This window comes from Diabrotica virgifera, chromosome 2, assembly GCF_917563875.1.
Source record: "Diabrotica virgifera virgifera chromosome 2, PGI_DIABVI_V3a".
Lineage (NCBI taxonomy): Eukaryota > Metazoa > Arthropoda > Insecta > Coleoptera > Chrysomelidae > Diabrotica > Diabrotica virgifera.
In genome coordinates this window covers 273,279,774-273,304,489 of record NC_065444.1, presented here as the reverse complement: position 1 = coordinate 273,304,489, position 24,716 = coordinate 273,279,774, and the positions used below count along the sequence as shown (strand labels likewise).

The 24,716-nt window shown below is 32.4% G+C and overlaps 1 protein-coding gene across 6 annotated transcripts in view; it reads left to right on the top strand.

Moving 5' to 3' along the window:
* Positions 1 to 24,716, top strand: part of LOC126880629 (protein fem-1 homolog CG6966) — a 379,485-nt gene that overhangs the window by 308,249 nt on the left and 46,520 nt on the right. For all 6 annotated transcript variants that reach the window (XR_007696658.1, XM_050644646.1, XM_050644645.1 and 3 more), the window contains one exon: positions 22,431 to 22,593. Coding sequence is in view for 5 of the 6 variants with exons in the window: in XM_050644646.1 (XP_050500603.1) it covers positions 22,431 to 22,593 (163 nt within the window). In the remaining variant the exon portion in view is untranslated. The remainder of the gene's footprint in view (positions 1 to 22,430; positions 22,594 to 24,716) is intronic.

Sequence of the window (24,716 nt, the reverse complement as noted above, 5' to 3'; positions counted from 1 at the left end):
TATGAGACTAACTTTTTCTTAAAAAATTTCGCCCCGGAACCCCTTTTCATCCCTTTAAAGGGGGTAATTTATGGTTATTGCGAAACGTAGCCCTTTCTGTACGTTTTGTAAAAAAATTACTTAATAGTAAAATGAAGAGGACTATATTTCCTACTACATATTTATTTGCAGACAGCATATGTCTATCACCCACCGTTTAGCGGGGGTGGCGCCCCAAAGTTGACAAATAAACCCTGCGGCAATTAATCACAAATAAGTGACTGATTTTTTGGTATAGGTTTCATTTAAGGGCAATTGCAAATTTTTAAATTACAGGGTGTTACATTTTAAAAAACCCTTTTTTATACCATCTGAACCGCCTATGCTAGAGTAAAAAAACTTTCAGCTATTATCCATGTACTGGTGCTATTTACAAATTTGTATAATGCACCCCCATATTTTCCCCGGAACCACCCCAAAAAAAGGAGAATTAATTAAGAAAATAATCAAAATATGCATAGGTCATACATAATGTGTAGCGGACAGTGTGTTCTTTTATTTTCCATAAGTACGTTATCAATAAAATGAATAGGTGACGAAAAAAAACACAAACTGGAGCCCACCAAAGCATTTCTGAGGTTTACGGCGCCACTGTGCCGTAAGGGTTGCTTATACGAAAAAAATGCATAGAGCCTTATTTGTAGATAAAATAATGGTCTTTAATTCTGTATAAGTTTTGTTTTAAAAAATGCATAGGTAATGAGAAAATCGTAAAAACATGCTCTCCAAGGGATAGGGGTAGTTTCTGCAGTTTATTTTTAAGGATAGGGGTAGTTTCAGCAGGGTTGTTGCAATAATCATATATATTTATGAAAAACCCTATTGATGGAGCATATGTACGTACATACGGGTCAAAAAGCAAAAAAAATTTTTTTCAACCCCCCTTTATTTATTTTTTTTTGGCTACAGGGGTTGCATCAAGAAATCGCTTTTGATGTCCATCCATGGGTAATAATAACGTGCACAAAATTATATATGAAGCATTTTAATAAAGGGCATGATGTGTGAAGGATTCCAAGAAAATCACTTTCTTTATTAATTTTCCTTTTTTTTTGGGGTGGTTCCGGAAAAAAAATGGGGGTGCATTATAGAAATTTGTAAATAACACCAGTACCTGGATAATCGCTGAAAGTTTTTTACTCTAGCATAGGCGGTTCAGATGGTATAAAAAGGGGTTTTTTAAAATGTAACACCCTGTAATTAAAAAATGGGCAATTGCCCTTAAACCTATACCAAAAAATCAGCCACTTATTTGTGATTAATTTCCCCAGAGTTTCTTCTTAATTTTCATTACAGTTAGGGAAAAATAATTTTTTTAAAACATCTTTTTTAAAAATTTGTCAACTTTGGGGCGCCACCCCCGCTGAACGGTGGGTGATAGACATATGCTGTCGGGAAATAAATAGTAGGAAATATAGTCCTCTTCATTTTATTATTAAGTAAATTTTTTAGAAAAGGTACAGGAAGGGCTACGTTTCGCAAAAACCACAAATTACCCCCTTTAAAGGGATGAAAAGGGGGGTTCCGGGGCGAAATTTTTTAAGAAAAAGTTAGTCTCATAATAAGCACCCCTTGATATACCAGAAAAAAATAAAACCGGACTTGTGTCCATTTTGCGAGGTTCAACCTTTGTTTCCTACACTATAAAACATTTCATATCTTTGTTCTAATCTATGTACAATCACTCTTTGGTTAATAAGTCATCTCCTATTTCAGTATATTCTTGTAGTCCTCCTCCTCATTCTTGAACCCATGTCAGAACGTGGTGACACTCTAAATATTGTTAGCTTCCAGTGTCCTTTAACTGCTATTCTGTATCAGATGGACGGTCTCATGTGGGGAGTTAGAATAGAATAGAAATATGCTTTATTGTCACTGAAAATTTTTACAATTTTATGGACAAAGCTTAGATACAGTCAAAAGAAAAATAATGTCAACAACAAATAACAAATAACAACTACAATTTACTAAAATTAGATAAATCGTCAATATACAGTAAATATGATATAAAACCAAAGACAAAAACAATTAATTGCAAAATTTATATAAATTGCAAATTGAACATTCTTACAACAAATAAAATACAACATTAGGAATTAACAGTTTAAGCTACTGAGTATGAAACCCAATTTTCTTAGTTATTCATTAAGAAATTCACCCGTGTTGAGCTGCCCCCCCCCCCCACTTGCAAAAATTAAAAAACAAATAGCCCTGATTTATGAGCTATTTATGAGCTCTCATATTCCGCAAACTAAAAATTTTGAGCTCGTTCCACTGAGCAGGAATTTAATACCCTAGTGGGGGGGGGCTGAGTCAGCCCCCCCACTACTTAAAAATAGGAATATTGAATCGGTTGTTGCGGCAGAATTACGAGCTATTTATGAGCTCTTGAACTTATATAGTTTCGATTTTTGAGCTCATCCCCTTCACCCCCAAACAACCCTTTAATTGATTTAACTTAAGAGAAAGATGCTGAGAAAACTTAAAATATATCGTATTGCGAATATAATTCCTATAGCTTATATACTCTAAGAATAAACTATTAAATAAAGAGCATTTCGATTATTGAGCTACAACCCCTTCGCCAGAAAACCACCCTATCTTCCCGGCTTAAGAGAAAGTTGTACTTAAAATGCGTTAAACTAATTATTTGGCGACTACATATCATTTAATAATTTATAAGCTTCCAAATTACGCGCATTTAGATCAGTAAATTGCAATTTATTTTGTATAGTGCAGTCACTGAAGGTAAAAATCAACGATTACCTTCAATTTCGGTGAACCTTCATCGATTTTCACAAAAATTGGTCAGTGGTTAGAGGATACGTCAAGAAACAAAGGTGACATGGTACCACCTTGCGCCTTTACCCTGAGGGTGGATACCGTCCCTTCTCGGGGGTGAAAATTATTTTATAAAAAATAACTGCACAAATCAATAAAAGAACAAATTAAAAACAAAATTTATTATATAAAGTTAATAAAATAAGTCAATACTTTTTAAGTTATTAAAGATCAAAGATTTTAATTATTTGTGAAAAAAATGCATGTTTTGAAGAGGTTTTTTGTAAATCACTGAAAAACTGCAAGTTTTTACAAAAAAGTTAATAGTAGTTTAATTCGTATAGCTTATATTCTAAGAATGAACTCTAAAATCACGCGCCTTTCGATTATTGAACTACAACCCCTTCGCAAGAAAACCATCCCATATTCCCGGCTTAAGAGAGGGTTGTACTTAAAATAATTTAAATTAATTATTTGTCGACTATATATTGTTTAATAATTTATGAGCTCGCAAAATATACGCATCTCAATTATTGAATTGCCATTTTCTTTCTATAGTGCAGTCACTGAAGGTAAAAATCAACTATGACCTTCGATTTCGGTAAATCTCCATTCATTTTCACAAAAATTGGTCAGCGGATTTTGATACTATCAACTTTTTCTGGATCTTATTTTTCATAGGTATTTCTAAGTACTTTGACAAGTATTTAGTACCTAAGTGTTATAAAATGCATCTCTTTCCCGTTATTTAAGCTTGAACCCTTAGATTTGAACAGTCGCGGAAAAAAATATACATTTAATTACCAATAACTTACTTTAAATTAACATTAAAGGGTTTTTCAAGTAAGCAATTCATTATATTTTTTATTATTTTAGTGATGAAAACTTTTTTGTAAAAACTTACAGTTTTTGAGTCATTTATGAAAAATCGCTCTAAAGCATGCATTTTCTTTCCAAAAATTAAAATATTTGATCTTTAATAACTCAAAAAGTATTGATTTATTTTAATCACATTATATAACAAATTTTGCTTACAATTTGTCCCTCTCTCGATTTGTGGGGTTATTTTTAATAAAGTAATTTTCACTCCCGAGAAGGGGTGACATATACCCCAGGCTAAAACCCCAAGTTGTTATTGTCAATTCGTGAAAATAAATGGAGATTTACCGAAATCGAAGGTAATAGTTGATTTTTACCTTCAGTGACTGCACTATAGAAAGAAAATGGCAATTCAATAATTGAGATGCGTATATTTTGCAAGCTCATAAATTATTAAACGATATGTAGTCGCCAAATAATTAATTTAAATTATTTTAAGAACAACTCTATCTTAAGCCGGGAATATGGGGTCGTTTTCTTGCGAAGCGGTTGTAGCTCTATAATCGAAAGACGCGTGATTTAAGAGTTTATTCTTAGAATATAAGCTATACGAATTAAACTACTATTAACTTTTTTGTAAAAACTTAAAGTTTTTCAGTGATTTACAAAAAACCTTTTCAAAACATGCATTTTTTTCACAAATAATTAAAATCTTTGATCTCTAATAACTTAAAAAGTATTGACTTATTTTATTAACTTTATATAATAAATTTTGCTTTTAATTTGTTCTTTTATTGATTTGTGCATTTATTTTTTATAAAATAATTTTCACCCCCTAGAAGGGGCGGTATCCACCCTCAAGGTAAAGGCGCAAGGTGGTACCTTTGTTTCTTGACGTATCCTCTAACTACTGACCAATTTTCGTGAAAATCGATGAAGGTTCACCGAAATTGAAGGTAATCGTTGATTTTTACCTTCAGTGACTGCATTATACAAAATAAATTGCAATTTACTGATCTAAATGCGCGTAATTTGGAAGCTTATAAATTATTAAATGATATGTAGTAGCCAAATAATTAGTTTAATGCATTTTAAGTACAACTTTCTCTTAAGCCGGGAAGATAGGGTGGTTTTCTTGCGAAGGGGTTGTAGCTCAATAATCTAAATGCTCTTGATTTAATAGTTTATTCTTAGAGTATATAAGCTATATGAATTATATCCGCAATACGATATATTTTAAGTTTTCTCAGCATCTTTCTCTTAAGTTAAATCAATTAAAGGGTTGTTTGGGGGTGAAGGGGATGAGCTCAAAAATCGAAACTATATAATTTCAAGAGCTCATAAATAGCTCGTAATTCTGCCGCAAAAACCGATTCAATATTCCTATTTTTAACTAGTGGGGGCTGACTCAGCCCCCCCCACTAGGGTATTAAATTCCTGCTCAGTGGAACGAGCTCAAAATTTTTAGTTTGCGGAATATGAGAGCTCATAAATAGCTCATAAATCAGGGCTATTTGTTTTTTAATTTTTGCAAGTGGGGGGGGGGGCAGCTCAACACGGGTAAGAAATTCTTCTATTGAATAATATGGTCTTTTAGATAGATAGGCTTTTGTCATTTTACGGAACTTGGGGAAAGATGTTGCAGATTTTAGTTGTAAAGAGAGATGGTTGTAAAGTTTTTTTGCGGAATATAATATAGATTTCTTTACTAACTCAGTGGATGGGATCGGTAAATAAATATCAAATATTGAATTTCTGGTGGAGTAAATATGATTGGGCCTTGCTGGAAAGACATGAAGGTGTTTACGAATTAAACAAACCGTTTTTAGAATATATAAAGATGGAAGTGTTAAAATTCCGTGATTTCTGAAGTAACTTACAGATATCTTATTGCTCTTTTTTTCAATTTAAAAATAACATCAAATTGAGCAGCTCTACTAGAACCCCAAAAAGGAAGATCATGTTGAAGATGAGACTTGAACGAAAGATATGTTATTTTAGAAGATGCTAAATTGAGTTCCCTTGAGAAAGATCTTATTGCATAGCAAGCTGAGGCGAGTTTCTTACTTAACGAATCGATATGAAGGGACCATTTGAGGTTGCTGTCTAAAAAATACCAAGAAATTTTACAGAATCAACGGTACTGATCTGGCTGTTATTAAGAGGCAAAGATTGAAGAGCTCCTTTATAGGATAATGCTACTGTTTTATCTATATTAAAAGAGGGTAAATTAGAGTCAGACCAGGTCTTTATCGTCAGTAGATCCGAAGTTATAGTTTCATGAAGAGATGCAATAGTTGAGTTGCTCCAAGTGATACATCGATTTTTAAATTAGTGATGTCATTTATAAAGGTAAGGAACAGAAGAGGACCCAATACTGAACCTTGCGGTACTCCACATACAATGTTTTTGAGACTAGAGTCAGTATCATTTGCTCTAACTAGTTGTTTCCTATTATTCAAGTAGGATTGGAACCAATTCAAAGAAATACCTAGTCGTGATGTACACAATCAAAAGCTTTGGCATAGTCACAGAAAACAGTGGCAGTATAAAGATTATTGTTTAGTGCATGATAAACCTCATGTAGTACAGAAAACATGGCATCAGTGGTACATTTATTAGTTAAAAAGCCGAACTGATTTTGAGATAAAATGTTGTTATCAACGATAAAGGACATAAGTCGAGTTTTAATGAGTCTCTCAATAATTTTGGAGAGTACCGGTAGTAAGGCAATAGGTCTATAGTTGCAGGCATTAGATTTTTCACCACCCTTATGAAGAAGAATAATAATGGCTGTCTTTAGGCACTCTGGAAATTTACCTTTTTCGAAGGAATCATTAATTAGTGAGACGAGGATTTCCAACACATTTTCTGTGAGATTAGAGAAAAATTTTATAGATAGTCCATCAGTACTACAGGATGATTTGCTTTTGATACTATTGATTGTTTGGGTCAGTTCAGAGTTATCGACTGGTTTTAAAAAGAATGAATTCGAGACCTTTCTTGAATTAGGGAGATAGGAAATAAGATCTTGTTGCGGCAAAATAGTTGATGTTATATTTTTACTCACATTAACGAATAATCGTTTAGACTTTCAGGATTTGGTTTCAATTTTTCACTAAAGCCTTCACACAAGATCTCTTGGTCTTAGATCTTCTTCGTTCTGCCTCTTTGATTCCATGTTCCTTGTGTTCTGAGACTCATGCATCTTTTGACGTATCTTTGTATAATTCTGAGCAGTAATTTTTACTTTACAGGTTTCTGCAATGCTCTTTATCTCGGTTTTTACTTCTCCATTATGGTCTTGAATGGCTTGAAGTTGTGGCTTGAACTCTCGGGAACATTTCTAAATAGTTAATTATTTTTATGGCGGTTTTCATGCTGCTCCAGTTCTTGACACACATTATTTATACCTATGTATGGTTGTTCTTATCTCTGTCTTATGATCTGATCCACAATCTGCTCCAGGCATAGTAGTACATTCTTTCACGGTTTTTGCTGTAAAGTTTAAAGAACCGCTTGGATTGACATGAAATTTGCCATACAAATAGCTAACATGTCAAAGAAAAAAGTGATATGGTGCCGATGTGTGCTTTTGCCCTGGGGGTGCCTTTCACCCCATCTCGGGGGTGAAAAAATATATGTCCAAGATAAGTCCCGAAATGGATAAACTGACTAATTTTAAGCAACTTTTGTTCTATAGAGCTTTTTCACCAAATCAATACTTTTCGAGTTATTTGCAAGTGAATATGTTCATTTTTCAACAAAATATCCACGTTTTTAGACGGTTTTTCGCAAATATCTCAAAACGTAAGCATTTTGTCGAAAAAAATATTCTTAGAAAAACTATAGCCTATAAAAAAGTGAAAAAAACGGTGTATATATTAGGTCTCTATACCTATCAAGAGCAGAGTTATAGCTAATGAAAAATAGGTTCATATTCGAAAAATTCCAAATAGAATAATTCAATGTGAAATATCCAAATAATGAAGTATTTTTGATGGAAAACACATTACAACTTTTTAAAGTGTTTAAATAAAGCTTTATTTCTGTTTTTATAAAAAAAATTTCTAGCATCAAATGTAAGCAAGTTACGCTCAAAATAAAGTTGGTCCCTTTTGTTTTGGCAAAAAAAATCAGGAAGATCACCCCCCAATTAGCAACTTAACCCAAATGAAATTAATCGTTACCGCTTCACAAGTTATTTTACTTATGTTGTGTTTATATGATCTGTAAGTTTCGTCGATTCAAAGTGCTTATTTTTGAAAAAATTTGGTTTTAAATTAAAATTTTTAAAAATTTTAATTTTGAAATAAATGCTTTTTTTCAATATAACTTAAAAATGATTAGAGATACCAAAAATCTTAAACAACAAAAAAAGTTGGCTTTACTTTTCTGAATATTTTGTATTTTTTTGTTTTTCTATAAGGCAAAAATTGGTTAAGATTCGGTGTTTCTAAATTTGCATACAGTCGTGATAAGTGACTCGTTCAAGCCCTTTTAACTACAGCTCTTTCAAAAATAAGGAATTTGAACCGATGAAACTTACAGATCGTATGATCAATAGGGGGTGATTTTCCCGATTTCTTACCAAAAAAAGGAAACCAACTTTATTTTGAGCGTAACTTGTTTACTTTCGATGCTAAATTTTTTTTTAAAAACAAAAATAAGCATTTTTAAACACTTTAAAAAAGTTAAAATGAGTTTTCCCCAAAAAAGTGCTTCGTTTTTTTATTATGGCACGTTAAAATATTCGATTTGGAATTTGACGAATATGAACCTATTTTTCATTAGCTATAACTCTGCTTCTACTAGGTATAGTGACCTAGTATATATGTTATAGTCAAAGCCCGAATTTCAGGCACTCCTAGGATTGACTAGGCAATCCTCAGGTTTGACTGACGGTCTTAGTCAAAGCCCGAAATAAATTACAGTTTCGGTCTTTGACTAGTCAAACCTAGGAGAGACTAAGTTGGTCAGTCAAAGGTCGAAATTCAATTTTATGAAATCGGGGTTTGACTAGTCAAACCCCGGTCAACTATTAAAATGTCGTAATTTGTTATATTAGGTTTAATAAAACGTCATTTTTTAATTTTAATGTTTATTATTTTTATATGGTCGTAATTAAAATAAAAAATTAGTAGACTAAGTTTTTCAACCTAATAAAATAAAATATTTTTAATTGATCATTCTTTAATCTAATTAAAAATTAAGACGGTTTTGGCTTCGCATTGCAACTGAATAAAAATGGTATACATTATTATTAAAAAATTAGTGTTTATTCTCACATGTTGAGGCACTATGGCATTTAGATTTGCACCATACGTTAGACCTTTTACACAATTTTGAAGAGCATTTCTTATTGCAGTAGCATTTTATAAAGCCTTGTCCTCCAAATTTAGAATCTTTTGTACAAATTTCTCTTAGAGACAGCTTAACGTCTAGAATATCTTCGAAATTAAGTAAATTCTCTTTGCATTCTCTTATTTGATTTCTTGAAAAAAGTGTGTTTATTTTTCCTTATTTCGTACCAACTCTTTATAAACCGTCAATTGTTTTATCGTCAACTGTGAAAGAAGATATTGCAATCGGAGAAAAACTAAGTATCACCATAATACTAACGAAGCCCCTGGACCGTCGTCACTTGGAGAGGAAGAAAATTGTCAAACAATTCAGATTACTTCTTCAGATGTGGTTTGTTGTATTTGCCAAAAAGAGAGCTCTGACGTACATACGTGCATAATTTGTAGTCTGGTGGTACATGTTGTATACGCTGATAGCACACTTGGTGCATACTATGAAGGTTTTGAAAGAAAAGTTACTTGCATGCTTTGTGCACACACAGAAAAGATTAAAATAAATAAAGCAAAGGCGATTGAAAGTCCTTATGCCCAGGCTAATGCTATGGAACAATTAAGTAAAAAAAAATCCTTGATACAGCCAAAGGAGATGCTCGAAATATTTTGGGTATCATACAAGATAAAACAATAATTGACGGTTTATATAGAGTTGGTACGAAATACGGAACAATAAACACACTTTTTCAAGAAATTAAATAAGAGAATTTTCTTAATTTCGAAGATGTTTCAGACGCTAAGCTGTCTCTAAGAGAAATTAGTACAAAAGATTCTAAATTTGGATTACAAGGCTTTATAAAATGCTACTGCAATAAGAAATGCTCCTCAAAATTATGCAAGTGTAAAGATCTAACGTATTGTGCAACTCTAAATGCCATAATTTCTCAACATGTGAGAATAAACACTAATTTTTTTATTTTGATTACGACAATGTAAAAATAATAAACACTAAAATTAAAAAATGACGTTTTATTAAACCTAATCTAGTAAATTACGACATTTTAAGCTAGATCGGGGTTTGACTAGTCAAACCCCGATTTCATAAAATTAAATTTCGACCTTTGCCTGACCGACTTAGTCTCTCCTAGGTTTGACTAGTCAAAGGCCGAAACTCTAATTTATTTCGGGCTTTGACTAAGACCGTCAGTCAGACCTGAGGATTGCCTAGTCAAACCTAGGAGTGCCTGAAATTCGGGCTTTGACTATAACATATACACCCTGTTTTTCACTTTTTTACGTGCTATATTTTTGATAAGAATTTTTTTTGACCAAATACTTATTATACTTTTTGAGTCTATTTGCAAAAAACCGTCTGAAAACGTGGTTATTTTGTAGAAAAATTAACATATTCACTCGCAAATAACTCAAAAAGTATTAACTTGGTGAAAAAACTTTATAGAACAAAAGTTGCTTAGAATTAGTCATTTTATCCATTTCCGGACTTATTTCGAACATATATTTTTCACCCCCAAAAGGGGGTGAAACTCACCCCTAGGGCAAAAGCACACATCGGCACAATATCACTTTTTTTTTTCTATGACTTGTTAGCTATGTGTGTGCCAAATTTCATGTCAATCCAAGCGGTTCTTTAAAATTTAGAGGTTTTGCAATATTTTACCTTTAAAGAACGTACTATAGCTTTTACGTTTATTACTGAGGTTTTCCATCTTTTCGGCACGAGTAGGTAGTCAATTTGCCTGAATCTGGCACGCCTACTATTTTAAGAATCTCTATTAATTTTTAATGTCGAACGCCTTTTTATAATCTATAAAGCATGCGTGTGTGTCTGTATTGGCATATATGCAGCGTTGGAACAAAACATGGATTGTACTAAGCTTTTGACTTGTAAATTTTCGATTTCTTAACATTTATATGTTGAATAAAGCGCTGGTCAGTCTGTCTTGTCTTTCTGTCCTGACCACGTTTTCTGACGTATGATGCAGTTTCCCTACATTGTCTTACTGTTGGACTAATTGTTGAATGATGGTCTAAAAAATTGCTTACCAACAAATAATTATTTCATCTTCGAGCAAATTTGCTACTGTTCAACATTCGAAAATTGTTTAAACGACGGTTCTGTTGAAAATAGATTAATTTGGTTGATCTTTTGAACTAACCTTTGTTACAGCAAGAAGATAATCATTTCAAATTTAAACGAAACACGCACCAATCTAAAGTTACATGAATTAAGTAATTATTGTGTTTTTCTTACCTAATTGACATGCACAGTAATATAAATAATGTAAAAATGACAAAAATACCTGCGACACATAATATCACATGATTTTCTTACAGTAAATATTCTCTTCAATAATAAAAACATAAAAATGTAAAGCACATATCTCTATCATATGCTATACATAAGCAACACACAATACATAACACAATTTACAATTTTTTACCCAAAAACTCATTATTACGAACACAGAATCACATAACACATAGAATTATTGCACAAAATACTCAGAAAAATCAGAATTTGATGTATCATAGGGCATAAAAACATCCTCTCTCATTATATTTCCAGTTAAACTGGCTGTTATCTACAGTCATCAAGGCCAGTACATTTAAACCTCGATTTTGTTTTGACTGTGTTGTGACATAACCTCAACAACAACGATAGACCATTCCAGGGTGACGTCATTTGACAGCGACTGATGGGCAAAATATTGTAAACAAACTAGGTTAAGTGTAGAAAACCATTGTTTAATTTAAGAATATGATTAAAATACCAGCGTTTTGTTCAGTTTGAAAGTGTTCCAGTAAAGGTAAAAGAGATAAAGTAAGTTTTTTTATAATACCAGCTGCATTTAAAGACCGAAATGTTTTAAATCACTATAATCACAATACACTGTAAACAGAACGACGATATGGGCCAAGAAAACTGACTTACTGATTATACCGGGTTTTTGCATCCCCTACGAGGGTGTCCTATATCCAATATTTGAAATTTTTGTAGTTAAAACCACAGATTTTTTATAATAAAACGAGAAAATAGCAAAAATATCACCAAAAACAATTTTTGCCCCTCGGCAACGGTGTCGAAAGTCACGTGACCTGGAATGGTCAGTTGGCGGTTACACCATAGATATAATACGAATAGATAAGGTAAGGTATGGGTCGCTCTGTGCATCGAGCTGTAACGCCGATATCCAGGACGTCATTGGTCTAGCCATTCACTTCTAGTGGTCTAGCCATCTTTTTCTGCTATATGAGCGGGATCGCTTAGTAAAAAGAGATAGATAGACCACCGATCGACTGCGCGCGCATTACGCTATTTTGCTTAATATGCCTTATCTATCATTATTATGTCTATTATGGGTTCCACACAGCTTTTAATAAAATTATCTTTAATCTTTGTTTGGAGACTATTTCCAGAGTGAAAATCGAAACGTCAGTTTTTTTAAATAATAATGCAATTGTCATTACGACCAAACTGTGGCTTATCCCATATAAACACAACACTTAAAATATGAATTATTATTGATTCAAAACTGATCTAAAATAGCTTGATTGATATTTTTGCTTAACATTCTTTTTTTTATAATAGATTATATTTTACTTCGAGTGTTACATGCTCAATACATTGAGTATTCATTTTTTGGAACGTTTTTTTTTTTAGCAAAAATTCACAGGCTAGTATTTACCTATAGTCGAAACGCAAATCGGTTAGAATACCCAACAAACTTTTTATCAATATTTGGTATATGAAATTCGATATCTTTAAGAGATTCCAGAAGCCGCTTTACAGATAACATTAATCATTTTTAAATTAGTCGATGGATACTAAGTAGTACAGTTAAAATAATTTATCGCCAACCGTCACAAAAGTCATTCATTATTGTACTCATTTGACGCCATTTGTGGCAGTAAAGTAACACTTTATTGTACTGAAAGAAGAATTTTACTTTACCTGCCGCGATTAATCAAAATAAACTGAGATTGAATGTAAGTGGTCGATGGCAGTAATGGATTATTTATTTGAGTGAACTTTCAGTGAAATTTTATTTACTTTAATTATTAAAAATATTGTAGAAAAGTTACGTTATTATTAATTAAATTTATGTCAGAAAGTGAAATTCTGTAGTATTTTGCAATTATTATAACATAAATCAAAACTTTACAGATTTAGTAATTAGGTACTTATTCAATATTGATAACAACTATAGATTAAATATCGAAATCGGCCATCATGCAAAATAAAGCTTTCTGTCATCGTCATTACTGTCATACGAAATTTTTATTTCGTCTAAAATTTATAAATAAAATTTTTAAATCTTTTAAGTTTTGTATTAATGCAAGTACAAATTGTATATTATGAAATGGTGTTTTTGTTAATTCGATTATATGTTTATACAACGGTGACACATATTACTGATAATTTGTTAGCAATAGTTATTTATGATTAAAGACCGGATTATATGTTTTTTGCATATCGATAACCATCAAAGATATAATCAAACGCTTCAGGATGTGGACGAATTATGATAATTAAAGGCGTTTGACACTAATTTAATTTTACATATTTAGAATATTTTCGGTTTTTTAACATATTTTGATGGTTTGAACATATTTTCGACCGTTTGGCATATTTTTAACATATTTTGGCATATTTTGACATATTTTTGGCTGTAAACAGCTTGACACAGTTAACCATGTAACAATGGTTAGGTTTATAAATGATGCATTCATGAACTTTTTCCTTCCCGACATTGTTCCAGCTAACAAAATCTTGCTTATGGTTTCCGATGCTGCGTGATACATGGTCAAATCGGGCCAACAACTAAAAGTTTTATATCCCAATTTAATTCATGTGACGTGTTTGGTGCATGGTTTAGACAGAGTGGCGGAAGAAATTCGAAATTCATTTCCTACATTTAATAGTTTAATTAGCAACGTGAAGAAAATATTTGTAAAATTGCCTTTAAGGATTCAGATATATAAAGAAAAATTACCAAATACTCCTTTGCCATCGGAGCCTATAATCACAAGTTAGGGAACATATTTAAAAGCTGCCTGTTTTTATGCGGAACATTTTCTCCCTATAAAAGAACTAATTTTATGTTTTGAAGAAACAAATATTGGTGCGATTTCAAAATGCAAATCAAGTTTAGAAAACAGATCACTGCACAATGAGCTTTGTTTTATTAAATCGAATAATGAATTTGTTTATAAAACCATCCTCAATCTTGAAACTGAATCGTTTCCACTACAAGAGTCCCTTAATTTAATTCAGAAATTTAAGGAAAACTCTGAAGAAGTTTCTGGAAAAATTGGACAATCAATAAATAAAAAATGGATTGAAACTTTACAGAAAAATAGTGATTTAATATTATTATTACAGGAAGCAAACCAAATTATTTGTGGCGATTTTGATGTCAATACCAATTTAAATGCGGAGATTGTTAATGTTTGCACCAATCACATCAGTTGATGTTGAAAAAAGATTTTCAACATAAAAATTACTACTAACGGATAGGCGACATAATTTTACTATTGAAAATATTTAAAAACATTTGATTGTGAATTGTTTTTATAAGAAGGAATAAAATGTAGAAACGTAAGTAATAGTAATAGGTACTAAATAGGTATACATTCGTATATTTAGGTTAATTTTGTCAATATATGTACTTACCGTTATTTAATAAAACTTTTATACATTTTTTAATGCATATTTTCTTGTTATTTTAAAATGTTTTTCACATATTCCATATATTTGGAACATATTTTAAACTTTTAGGGAATATTTTCAACATATTTTACTCATATTTCAGACATATATATGCACATATTTCAGTCAAAACAGGAACATATAATCCGGTCTTTATTTATGATATAAGTGTTAAAAGTGCACGTTTAAGGCACGCATGTGATTGTTTGCAGAATGAGCGAAGCGAATTCTGCAATCCACATGAGTGCCTTAAAAATGTACTTTTTAACACGTATATCATACAGTATTTTTTCTACAAACGTCTTATATATCAACAATTATAATTTATTCATTCTCAATTACAGGACAATACAGAATATCTACAAAAACTTTTACTTGAACTTGACTGATATTCAATTTTTATATTTTTCTTGACATTACATCAAAACTGCCTATACTGTCAATAGGTAAATCATAACAACTATAGAATAACATCTTACTTTTATTGTTGTATATTCTAACAAATTTTAATAGTTTTTTTCTACAAACCTGTTAAAAATGCAATAATACAGTTTAAATTAAATTTTAAAAAATCTTTTAAACCACCTTTTTCAAATTGCGCAAGTTGTACTATTAATATTAATGTTAATAAATGAAATATAAATATTTTGACGTTTCACAATTTGACAGTTCACTTTTAACTGCAGTGCCTTAAAAATTTTAAAGCACTAGTGCTTTAAAGTAGCATTTTTAACGCTCCTATGGAGTGCTAAAAATTGCATTTTTAACACCATTGTAGAAAAATATATTTATTTAGATTTTCTACTATTCGTCAAGGGAAAAGCAACTGCGCTGCGGGAAGCTACACTTCATAAACATAACGTATCTATTAACGGTATTTTTAATTTTTGGTACTGTATTTTAAGTGTTAAAATTGGTTTAATATTTAAATAAAAATACGATTAAACTGTTTAAAATATATTTATTTCGTTGAAATCATAATAATAGAAGTATAACGTCTTACGTGCGTACCAAGTACACACACTCTTTTTTCATTAGGATGTAATTAAGCAAGTGTTAATGTTTTTTATGATTAGCGATAAAATTTTGTATGCACCACGTCAGTAAAGACTCTTTACTGACTTGGTACATAAATGACTATAGTCGACATAAAGATTATGCAAGATTATACCTTTTTGGTTGGTAAATAATATATTAGTCGGTCAGACGGCTCAGTTGGCTGAGGCGCAGTCAATCGACAAGTTTAGTGGATTTGCGATCAAGGTTAGAGCCCCAGCCCGGTCATTTGAAATTAATAAAAAGGCCAACGTCGTAGTATAAAATTCAATAGAATCTACGACTTGGTCTGGAATAAACTGGTGTCTATACGGTCTATGGAGGAGCGGTACGGCAAGGGATAAGGGCTTGCGTCTTGGTGATACTCCTTCATAGATCCCTACCGAAGGGCGTTGATGCCTAATAACGGTGTATATATAATATACAGGGTGTCCCGAAAAGATTGGTCATAAATTATACCACAGATTCTGGGGTCAAAAATAGGTTGATTGAACCTCACTTACCTATATACAATAGTGCACACAAAAAAAGTTACAGCCCTTTGAAGTTACAAAATGAAAATTGATTTTTTTTCATATATCGAAAACTCTCAGAGATTTTTTATTGAAAATTGATATGTGGCATTTTTACGACAGCAATATCTTAAAAAAAAAATTAAGTAAAATTTGTGCACCCCATACAAATTTTATGGGGGTTTGGTTCCCTTAAACCCCCCCAAACTTTTGCGTACGTTCCAATTAAATTATTATTGTGGCACTATTAGTTAAACACATTATTTTTAAAACTTTTTTGCCTCTTAGTACTTTTTCGATAAGCCAGTGTTTATCGAGATATTTTGAATATTTGTCGAATCCACCACATATTTGTATATGGTTAAGTACGGTTATAGAGACCTGTTAATAATCTGAAAATTTATTTATAATTTACATTTTTAGGTATATTTTGAAAAAGAAGCTACATCTCGATAAAAGGTGACTTATGAACAAAAGACTAAGAGACAAAAGTTTTAAAAACACTGTGTTTAACTAATGGTACCACAATAATAGTTTAATTGGAACGTACACAAACATTAGGGGGGTTTAAAGGAACAAAACCCCCATAAAATTTTTACGTAAATATATTGAAAAAGAAGCCGCATCTCAATAAAAACTGGCTTATCGAAAAAATATTAAGAGGCAAAAAAGTTTTAAAAACGTTGTGTTTAACTAATGGTACCACAATAATGAATTAATTGGAACGTACACAAAAGTTTGGGGGGGTTTAAGGGAACAAAATCCCCATAAATTTTTTATGGGGTGGACAAATTTCACTATAATTTTGTTTTAAGATGTTCCTGACATGAGAATTATACATGTCCATTTTCAATAAAAAATCTCTAATAGTTTTCGATATATTGAAAAAAATCGATTTTCATTTTGTAACTTCAAAGGGCTGTAACTTTTTTTGTGAGCACATTTGTACTAAGGTAAGTTAGGTTCAATCGAACTATTTTTGATCCCAGAATGTGTGGTATAATTTATGACCATTCTTTTCGGGACACCCTGTATAAATAATATATTAATTTGTCTGGACTAAATTTTGTTATATTCAGTTTAAATTTTCTAGCCGATTTTCGAGCGTACTATACACAAAACAAGTCTGATAAATCAAATGTAAACGTAAAAATAGATTTATGATCAATCAATTAAAAATAAACTGTAATTTTCCAATAAGCATTTCCCGTTGCAAATTAGCTAAACTAATTAGCTAGATTACTATAATGGTGTATGCATTTGTCTCGTATTGATTTAATGTTAAATCATTATCAATTTATTTCGCTATTTTGAAATACAACTGAAGAATCAAATAAATAAATAAGTACTCGTATATGCCATATAATTTGTGCATATGTACCTTGTTAACTGTTCAGGCTTATCATTTTGTTATTATCGATGTCCGGAAATTATTATTTGTAGGGAAATTTCTCGAGAAGAAAGTTTTAAAAAAATGTGAGGCAAACATAATAGTTGATAAGTAATCGATTACATTCAGTTAGATGCAATTTTGTTGCTTTGTTACCAGATAGCAACATAACATAATATTCGGTAGTCTAATTGAAAATTAACATGGAAACAACGCCTGTTGACGACATCGGTCGTCTAATGGTCTTTGTCGCTCCGGTATCCACCAACAATGTATATTTTTTACCATTTATTTCATATCCTCACACATTTCAAAGAAGCTATTAGTACGGGAGGGTCTTTGGAAAAGTTGCGGGTCGAAGCTGCCCCCTAAGGCCGATCAGTTCCATTTTTCCTGTTGGTGAGTTTCTTGATGTGTGTTGTATCTAGGGTACTTACATGAACTTCGTACGTGTCCCAGTTTATCACAATTCCAGCACCATATGGCCTTCGTTTTCTTAGGTGTAGTGCCTTTAGTCATGTTGACAAGCTGGTCATGTTTGTCTTCATCTTGTTCCTCTTTCACAGTCCTAACTTTACTATAGCTGCCAGAGGCCTGCGTAGCTGATTCGTATTCGAGAGCGGCGGACAAGACATCGACCAGCGTCTTGTGATGAGCTAAACTCTAATTTAGCTCTACGGTATTGTGGGGTTCGAGCTGGACGGAAAGCCCTCAAATATTTCAGTCTTCTTCTAATGTTACGTTCACTCAAACTAACATTTCTCACCTCAAAAAGACGCGTACGATCTTCAGGAGCGATGCAAAAGCGATTTCTCAACACGTTGCTGACAATGAAGTGGTCATCTCGAATTGAAGTTCAGGCCTCACGCAATCCCAATTCAACCTCATAATTTTCTATAGTGTTGCAAAAAAATGAATTTGGGATAAACATATTAAATAACTTTTAAACTATTTTACCAATTGCTTTGAAATTTAAAATATAATTTAAGCACCAGAAGCCTCAGCATTCCGTGTCATAAGAAGGTTCTAGGTTAATTTTTACATAAGTTATGAATATTTATAAAAACTCAAAATTTATTATTTATTTTGCAATTTTCTAAGTAACCAGTAAGGAAAGACATATTCAGCGAAGGCCATATTGAAGTTTTTTATACGATTTATGAGTTTCTTACTCTCAAATTTGTTTAAAATGCAACTTTTTGGTAATAGACGAAAAAAGCGAAAATTTACCGTTTTCTGATCTTTATTTGTTTATAAGTATTGATGTGATCTTGATTATTGATATGAGATAATATTCTTATATGTCACTTAATTTAATCAATGTATTAATACTAATCTAATTAATTAACCAGATCACATATCAATATGTTTTCAATCTCAGGGCGAATTATAAATTAATTACTTACTTTCGTGGCTTCTAAATATTTCTTAATGGTTCCTAATCGGGATAGAAAAGAAAAGAGTAAAAAAAATACACATATGGGTTACAATTATAATCAAAATATTTTTTATTTTATTTAAAAGGCAATCAATGCTTAATATTTGCTATTTCTTATTATTCTTAAACATAACATTTACAAATGGGAATCTTATTTCCTTTTGGTTTTCAATTGAAAGTTTTTATTAACATTTAACTATTAGGAGTTATTAGGAACAACTCTATTTAAGTTTGATGAAGCTTTTCTGATATTATTGATTATGTTATTCAATTTTTTATGTGGAATTTAATACGAAAAACCCATACATTCATGTCCAAACAAATGAGACTGACCTTTTCCTGGTGAACTGAAAATGTCCTCACACAAGACCCGTTTCCTGCTATCCTTGGCTGCGATCAAACCTCGTCCTGGCTTCCAGTAATGTTCTCCTTTGAAAAACTAGCTCGTATAGCTCTCGTTCCTGCGTCTGTCGTGATGCTGTGTTCTACCTTTCTCGAAACTGCTATCAGCTACCGGGACACTCTTGGCTCAAGGAGGTTCTTTTACTCTCGACCTGGCCTACTTCTCGTTCCACGATAGATGCTCCACACTCACGGAACTACATCGGCTTTCTCACTCTCCGTACACTACCGTCTACTACTCGACTTCACTTCTCGACAGCTCAAAACATTCTGATCTCACTTTCTCATCCATTCCCCTACTTTCTAAATATCCCTTCCAGATTCACAAATCAATCTTCCACCACCAACTCTCATTCGTAATATTCCTCAAAACCAATTTTTAATCTTTCTAAATATGCTTAATGGATTTCAAAAGAAAATATTTAATTCCCATTCTAAAATACTTTCTAACTATTTACAAATTTTAATGACCTATTCTCTCTTTCAAATGAGTCTTATTTAGCATAGGCTAATGATCGAAACCTTCCGCGAAAAACGATAATGAACTATCATCTATTTCACTGAGTTTTATTTAGCATAGGCTAATGATCGACCTTCCGAGAAGAACGATAATGGTACGCGTCATTCACTTTGTTTATCTAAGCACATTGTTCCGAGTTTCGTACGCTCATTCTAATCACTTCTTAAAATTAAATATAACAATTTGTTGTATACAGGTTGTTCTAAATTTATATGCCCGAGGTTGAGAAAATTAAAAATATTTTATATTAAAGTGAATTTTGTTTATAATTATCAAAATTTAATTTTTATATCAAATAGAAATATAACAGTATGTATATCATCAAAATCGGCTGCAGGAAACATATAGGTTATTAATACTACTACTCAAAAAATTTGGTTTCGGCCTGGAGGGGGATGTGTCACGAGAAAAATCTATTTCTCTGGACTATAATTGTACCGGTGAGTGTATTTATCTACCGTCTCTGAACACGAAAATTATATATGATTGCTAATGAAATTTATCTGTGAAAGTAAAGTTAACCTTTAAACTTTAATCCTAATTGATATATGTATTGTTATGATCTGCTTTCTCTTACTTTTATATTAATTATTTTATTTATTTAATTAATTATTGAATTGACGCAAATCATACAAAAAAAAAATTAAGAAAAAATCTCAGGGTGCCTTTTTGTCATAAAAAATAACTAAATTATCTTAGGTTATACTTATCCTTTCTCGTGGCTTCAGTATCTGTTAGTTGTTCCTTATCGGGATAAAATAGGAAAAGGAAATAAATAGAAAAACCATAAATAAGCACATACAAATATATTTATTATCAAACGCAATGCTCTGAAAATCTATCACTTAAATCCTGTGGGCATAATTGTCCAAATGAAACTTTTACCATATAATTAATCTAATTCAAACAAATATTTTTCGCTTTGTTCCGGATACCATTAATAAAATAAGCTAAACAAACAAATTTAGGTATTTGCAAAAACTACTTATACTTCCTATTAAAATTTTGAAATGTTGGAATCTTAATTCACATGCTTTTACGCAAAAATGTTAATTTCTGATTATAAAGAACATCTATCACATAAGTTATTGACTGACCTTTTTGATTCACACACAAGGATGTCTCCTCTTGACCCAAACAGCTCTTCCTTGTTGATTATGTTAGGCTACCAATCAAAGCCCTCTCCGTTCTCAGCATCAATCCAGCAGCATACCAGCAACTATTTCTCCACAACACAAGCCACAGGCCTCTTTTGACCAGTACTCGTTCAATAAACTCCAAAACTCTCTCCTCTCTTTCTCTCAATAATAATCTTCTGAGACCCAAGTATCTTTTTTACTTGGTGTCACAAATAATTTTAATAACTATAGTTCTTGTAACTTACTCTCTTGGATTTTACAGAATCAAAGAGGTTTTTCTTCTCAATTTGATTTGTCTCTCGTTCCACTTTTCAGCTACTCTCCACTATCAAACAACCACTAGTACTTGCTTCTGAACTATCCGCGAAAACTTTCGACTGCCCTTCTCGGATGCCGGCCACACAATAATCTGTCTTTTCCAAACTGTCTCAACATTCCAACCTCTCTTTCCCCATTCCAAATTGCCAAGCCAATCAGAAACATTTCTCTTTCCACCTTCCTCTTTTTCATTCGAAAAACCCAGGCATTCTTTCAAACAATACTTCTACTCAAACTAATCACTTTTCGGAAATTATACAAATATTCTTGTGCTTAAACAAAAAGCCTTAAAATTCCAAATCTCTCTACCTTTATTTTTCTAAAAACTAATAATTACAGCTACTTGTGGATGTTACCTTCCCGTAACAAACAATCTTTTTAAATTATAATCCGAAATAAATTGTATTTTCACTTCACTTTATTTACAAATGTCTTTAAGTCTTCAGGGAAAAACTCAATTAAGGATAAACCCATTGCGTTAAAGCTACCTTCTACTAAATAGTTACAAATCAATATACAGAGTGTATCAAATTCATGTGCCCGCGTAATTAAAAAATTAAAATTTTGACTCTGTCTTTGATTGATAAAGTGATACATAATAGTATGTATGTGTATATACTCATATATAGAAAAAATGTGAGCAACTTGGACAGTCCATAGCAAACCGGCTTTAGAACTGAGTATAGAGCTGCATAAAGGCAAGTATCCACTATACTTGCGCTCCGCGCTCCCTGCAACTGCTCCAATCGATACGGCATGCGCTCCTCGACATATAAACCGCCACCGAATGGAGCACAGAGGCGGAGCGCTCACTGTTGCACGGCCCGAGAGCGCTAACGTATCCACTATGTGGACTATGCGGAGCAGTTGCAGGAACGCGGAGCGCGACTATAGTTTGCTCTGGAACTCTGAGGACCTCACTATCTTGTCATATTTATTTATGTAACAAGCTTTATTATAATTTCTAATAGTTCATTATTTATTCCAGATCTACCTACACTGTAACAAAGGCAAAGACGAGGTGTCCATGCTAGTGGCGGCGAAGACTTCAGGGGCCACCCCCTTGGTTATAGCTTGCCGGAATGGACACTATGACGTTGCTGAGTACCTTATAGAAAAATGTCATGCCGATATAGAACAGCCTGGGTCAGGTAAGAGTGTATTATGTTAAATCGTAATTTTCGGATACATTGATCTTCCAGATAGAGTGGAACCTCGATAAGTCGGCCCCCGATAATCCGGAAGTCCGGCTAACCCGGACCGATTTTCATCAGACAAACATTTCAACAATAAAAATGTATGTATTATGTTAAAACATTATATCTGTACCCTCTTCTGGAATGTCTTAAAAATATCAAGTTTCATTGATAAAACTTCGCTTCGACCATAATATAATATTTGAGAGATAATGGGTATTTGTGTAATTTGAACTATACGATAGTAAAAATGACTCATGGCACACGGCGGCGGCGGCAGAGCGATGTTCATTATCTCGGGCTATCGCAAACAACAGGCACCTGCTATTCCTTTATTTATTTCCAACTGTCTTTTAAAAAATTATCTTTTAAACAATGGTCTTTTAAACAATGAAAGAGTCACTGTTCTAAAATAACATAACATTGTTCCGATGGCAGACGAAATTGACACAACCAAAACTGACTGAATTTTTTTACTGACCTAGAAATTAACAATACTCTACTATACTGTCTATACTAGTTTTACTACAAAAGCGATATTACGTAGGTCAAAATTTTTGACGTAAGTAAACTGTCAAAACATTAGAATGTGACTTTTCATTATTGCCATGTTTATAATATACATGGCAATAATGAAAAGTCACATTCTAATGTTTTGACAGTTCTCTTACGTCAAAAATTTTGACCTACGTAATATCGCTTTTGTAGTAAAAATACTATATACTTATACTCTATTTATACAACTATAGGTAGATGTGTACTCTGCATATATTTCATGTTATTTTAATTATAACGGATTTTATCTATAAGTATACCGTATTTTATTAATTTTTACCATGCTCTCCGGCTAACCCGGATTTTCGATAACCCGGATCGGCCGCGGTCCCGATTAATCCGAGTTATCGAGGTTCCACTGTACCTATATAATCACTTCTTCTTTTTGTGTAGGCATGACTGTCTGTTTTCAATGTGCCTCCAGAAGTTGTCATTTAATCGTTTTCGTGGTCTTCGCACTGATGGACCGTCTCTCGCCTTCCTTACTAATCTATTTATTGTCATTCGACTTATGTGGTCATTCCATTTTACTCTTCTGTTTTTTTACCCAGTTAAATGTTGTCCACCTTGCATCTCCTTCGTATATCTGCCCTTCTAGCTCTGTCCAATAGTGTCTTATCATCGATTTTTCGAAGGGTTTTCATCTCTGCTGTTTCTAGCATTCTTTTTGTCCTCTCTGTATCAGAACGTGTTTCTGCCGCGTATGTCATTATTCTTCTAATGACTGTTTTGTTAATTCTGTCTTTCATTTCTTTTCCGATATTTTTATTTCTTCATATTGTTTCATTTAGGCAACCTGCGGCTCTATTTGCTTTATTCACTTTATCTTCCATTTCTGTTTAGAGATTTCCGTAGCTACATAGATAGTGTGATGCCTAGATATTTAAACTCCATCAATTGTTCTATTATCTGACCTTCCAGCTCTAATTTCCATCTTAGTAGATTTGCTGCATAACTATTAATTTTGACTTTTTTGGGGAAATTAACATGTTAAATTTTCTGGTGGCTATATTAAATTGGTGCAGCATACGTTGTAAATCATCTTCACTTTGAGAGATTAGTATTGCATCGTCTCCATAGCAGATTATTTTAAATTGTTTTTCCCATTTGGTATCCTTTTTTAGTTCTTACTTTTTTTATTATTTCATCTATGATCAGGTTGAACAATAGAGGACTCAGGGTATCCCCTGTCTTGTTCCATTGCCAGCTTCAATTGGGTTTTCTAGAGGTTTCCTAGAGGTACCTCTCTTGCGTACAATAAATGGATAACGTCCTTTAATTTGACCTTGTCAAATGCCTTCGTAAGGATTCACGAATAGACTTGAATCTGTCACTTTTTAAATATAGTGTTGGTTGTTAATTTTAATCATCATCATTCTCTCTTTGCCTTATCCCTATGCGGGATCGGCTTCCCTAATTGCATTTCTCCACACAATTCTATCTTGGGTCATATCAATGTTAATCCCCTTTACCAACATGTCCTGCCTTATCATCTCCCCCCAGGTCTTCTTTGGTCTTCCTCT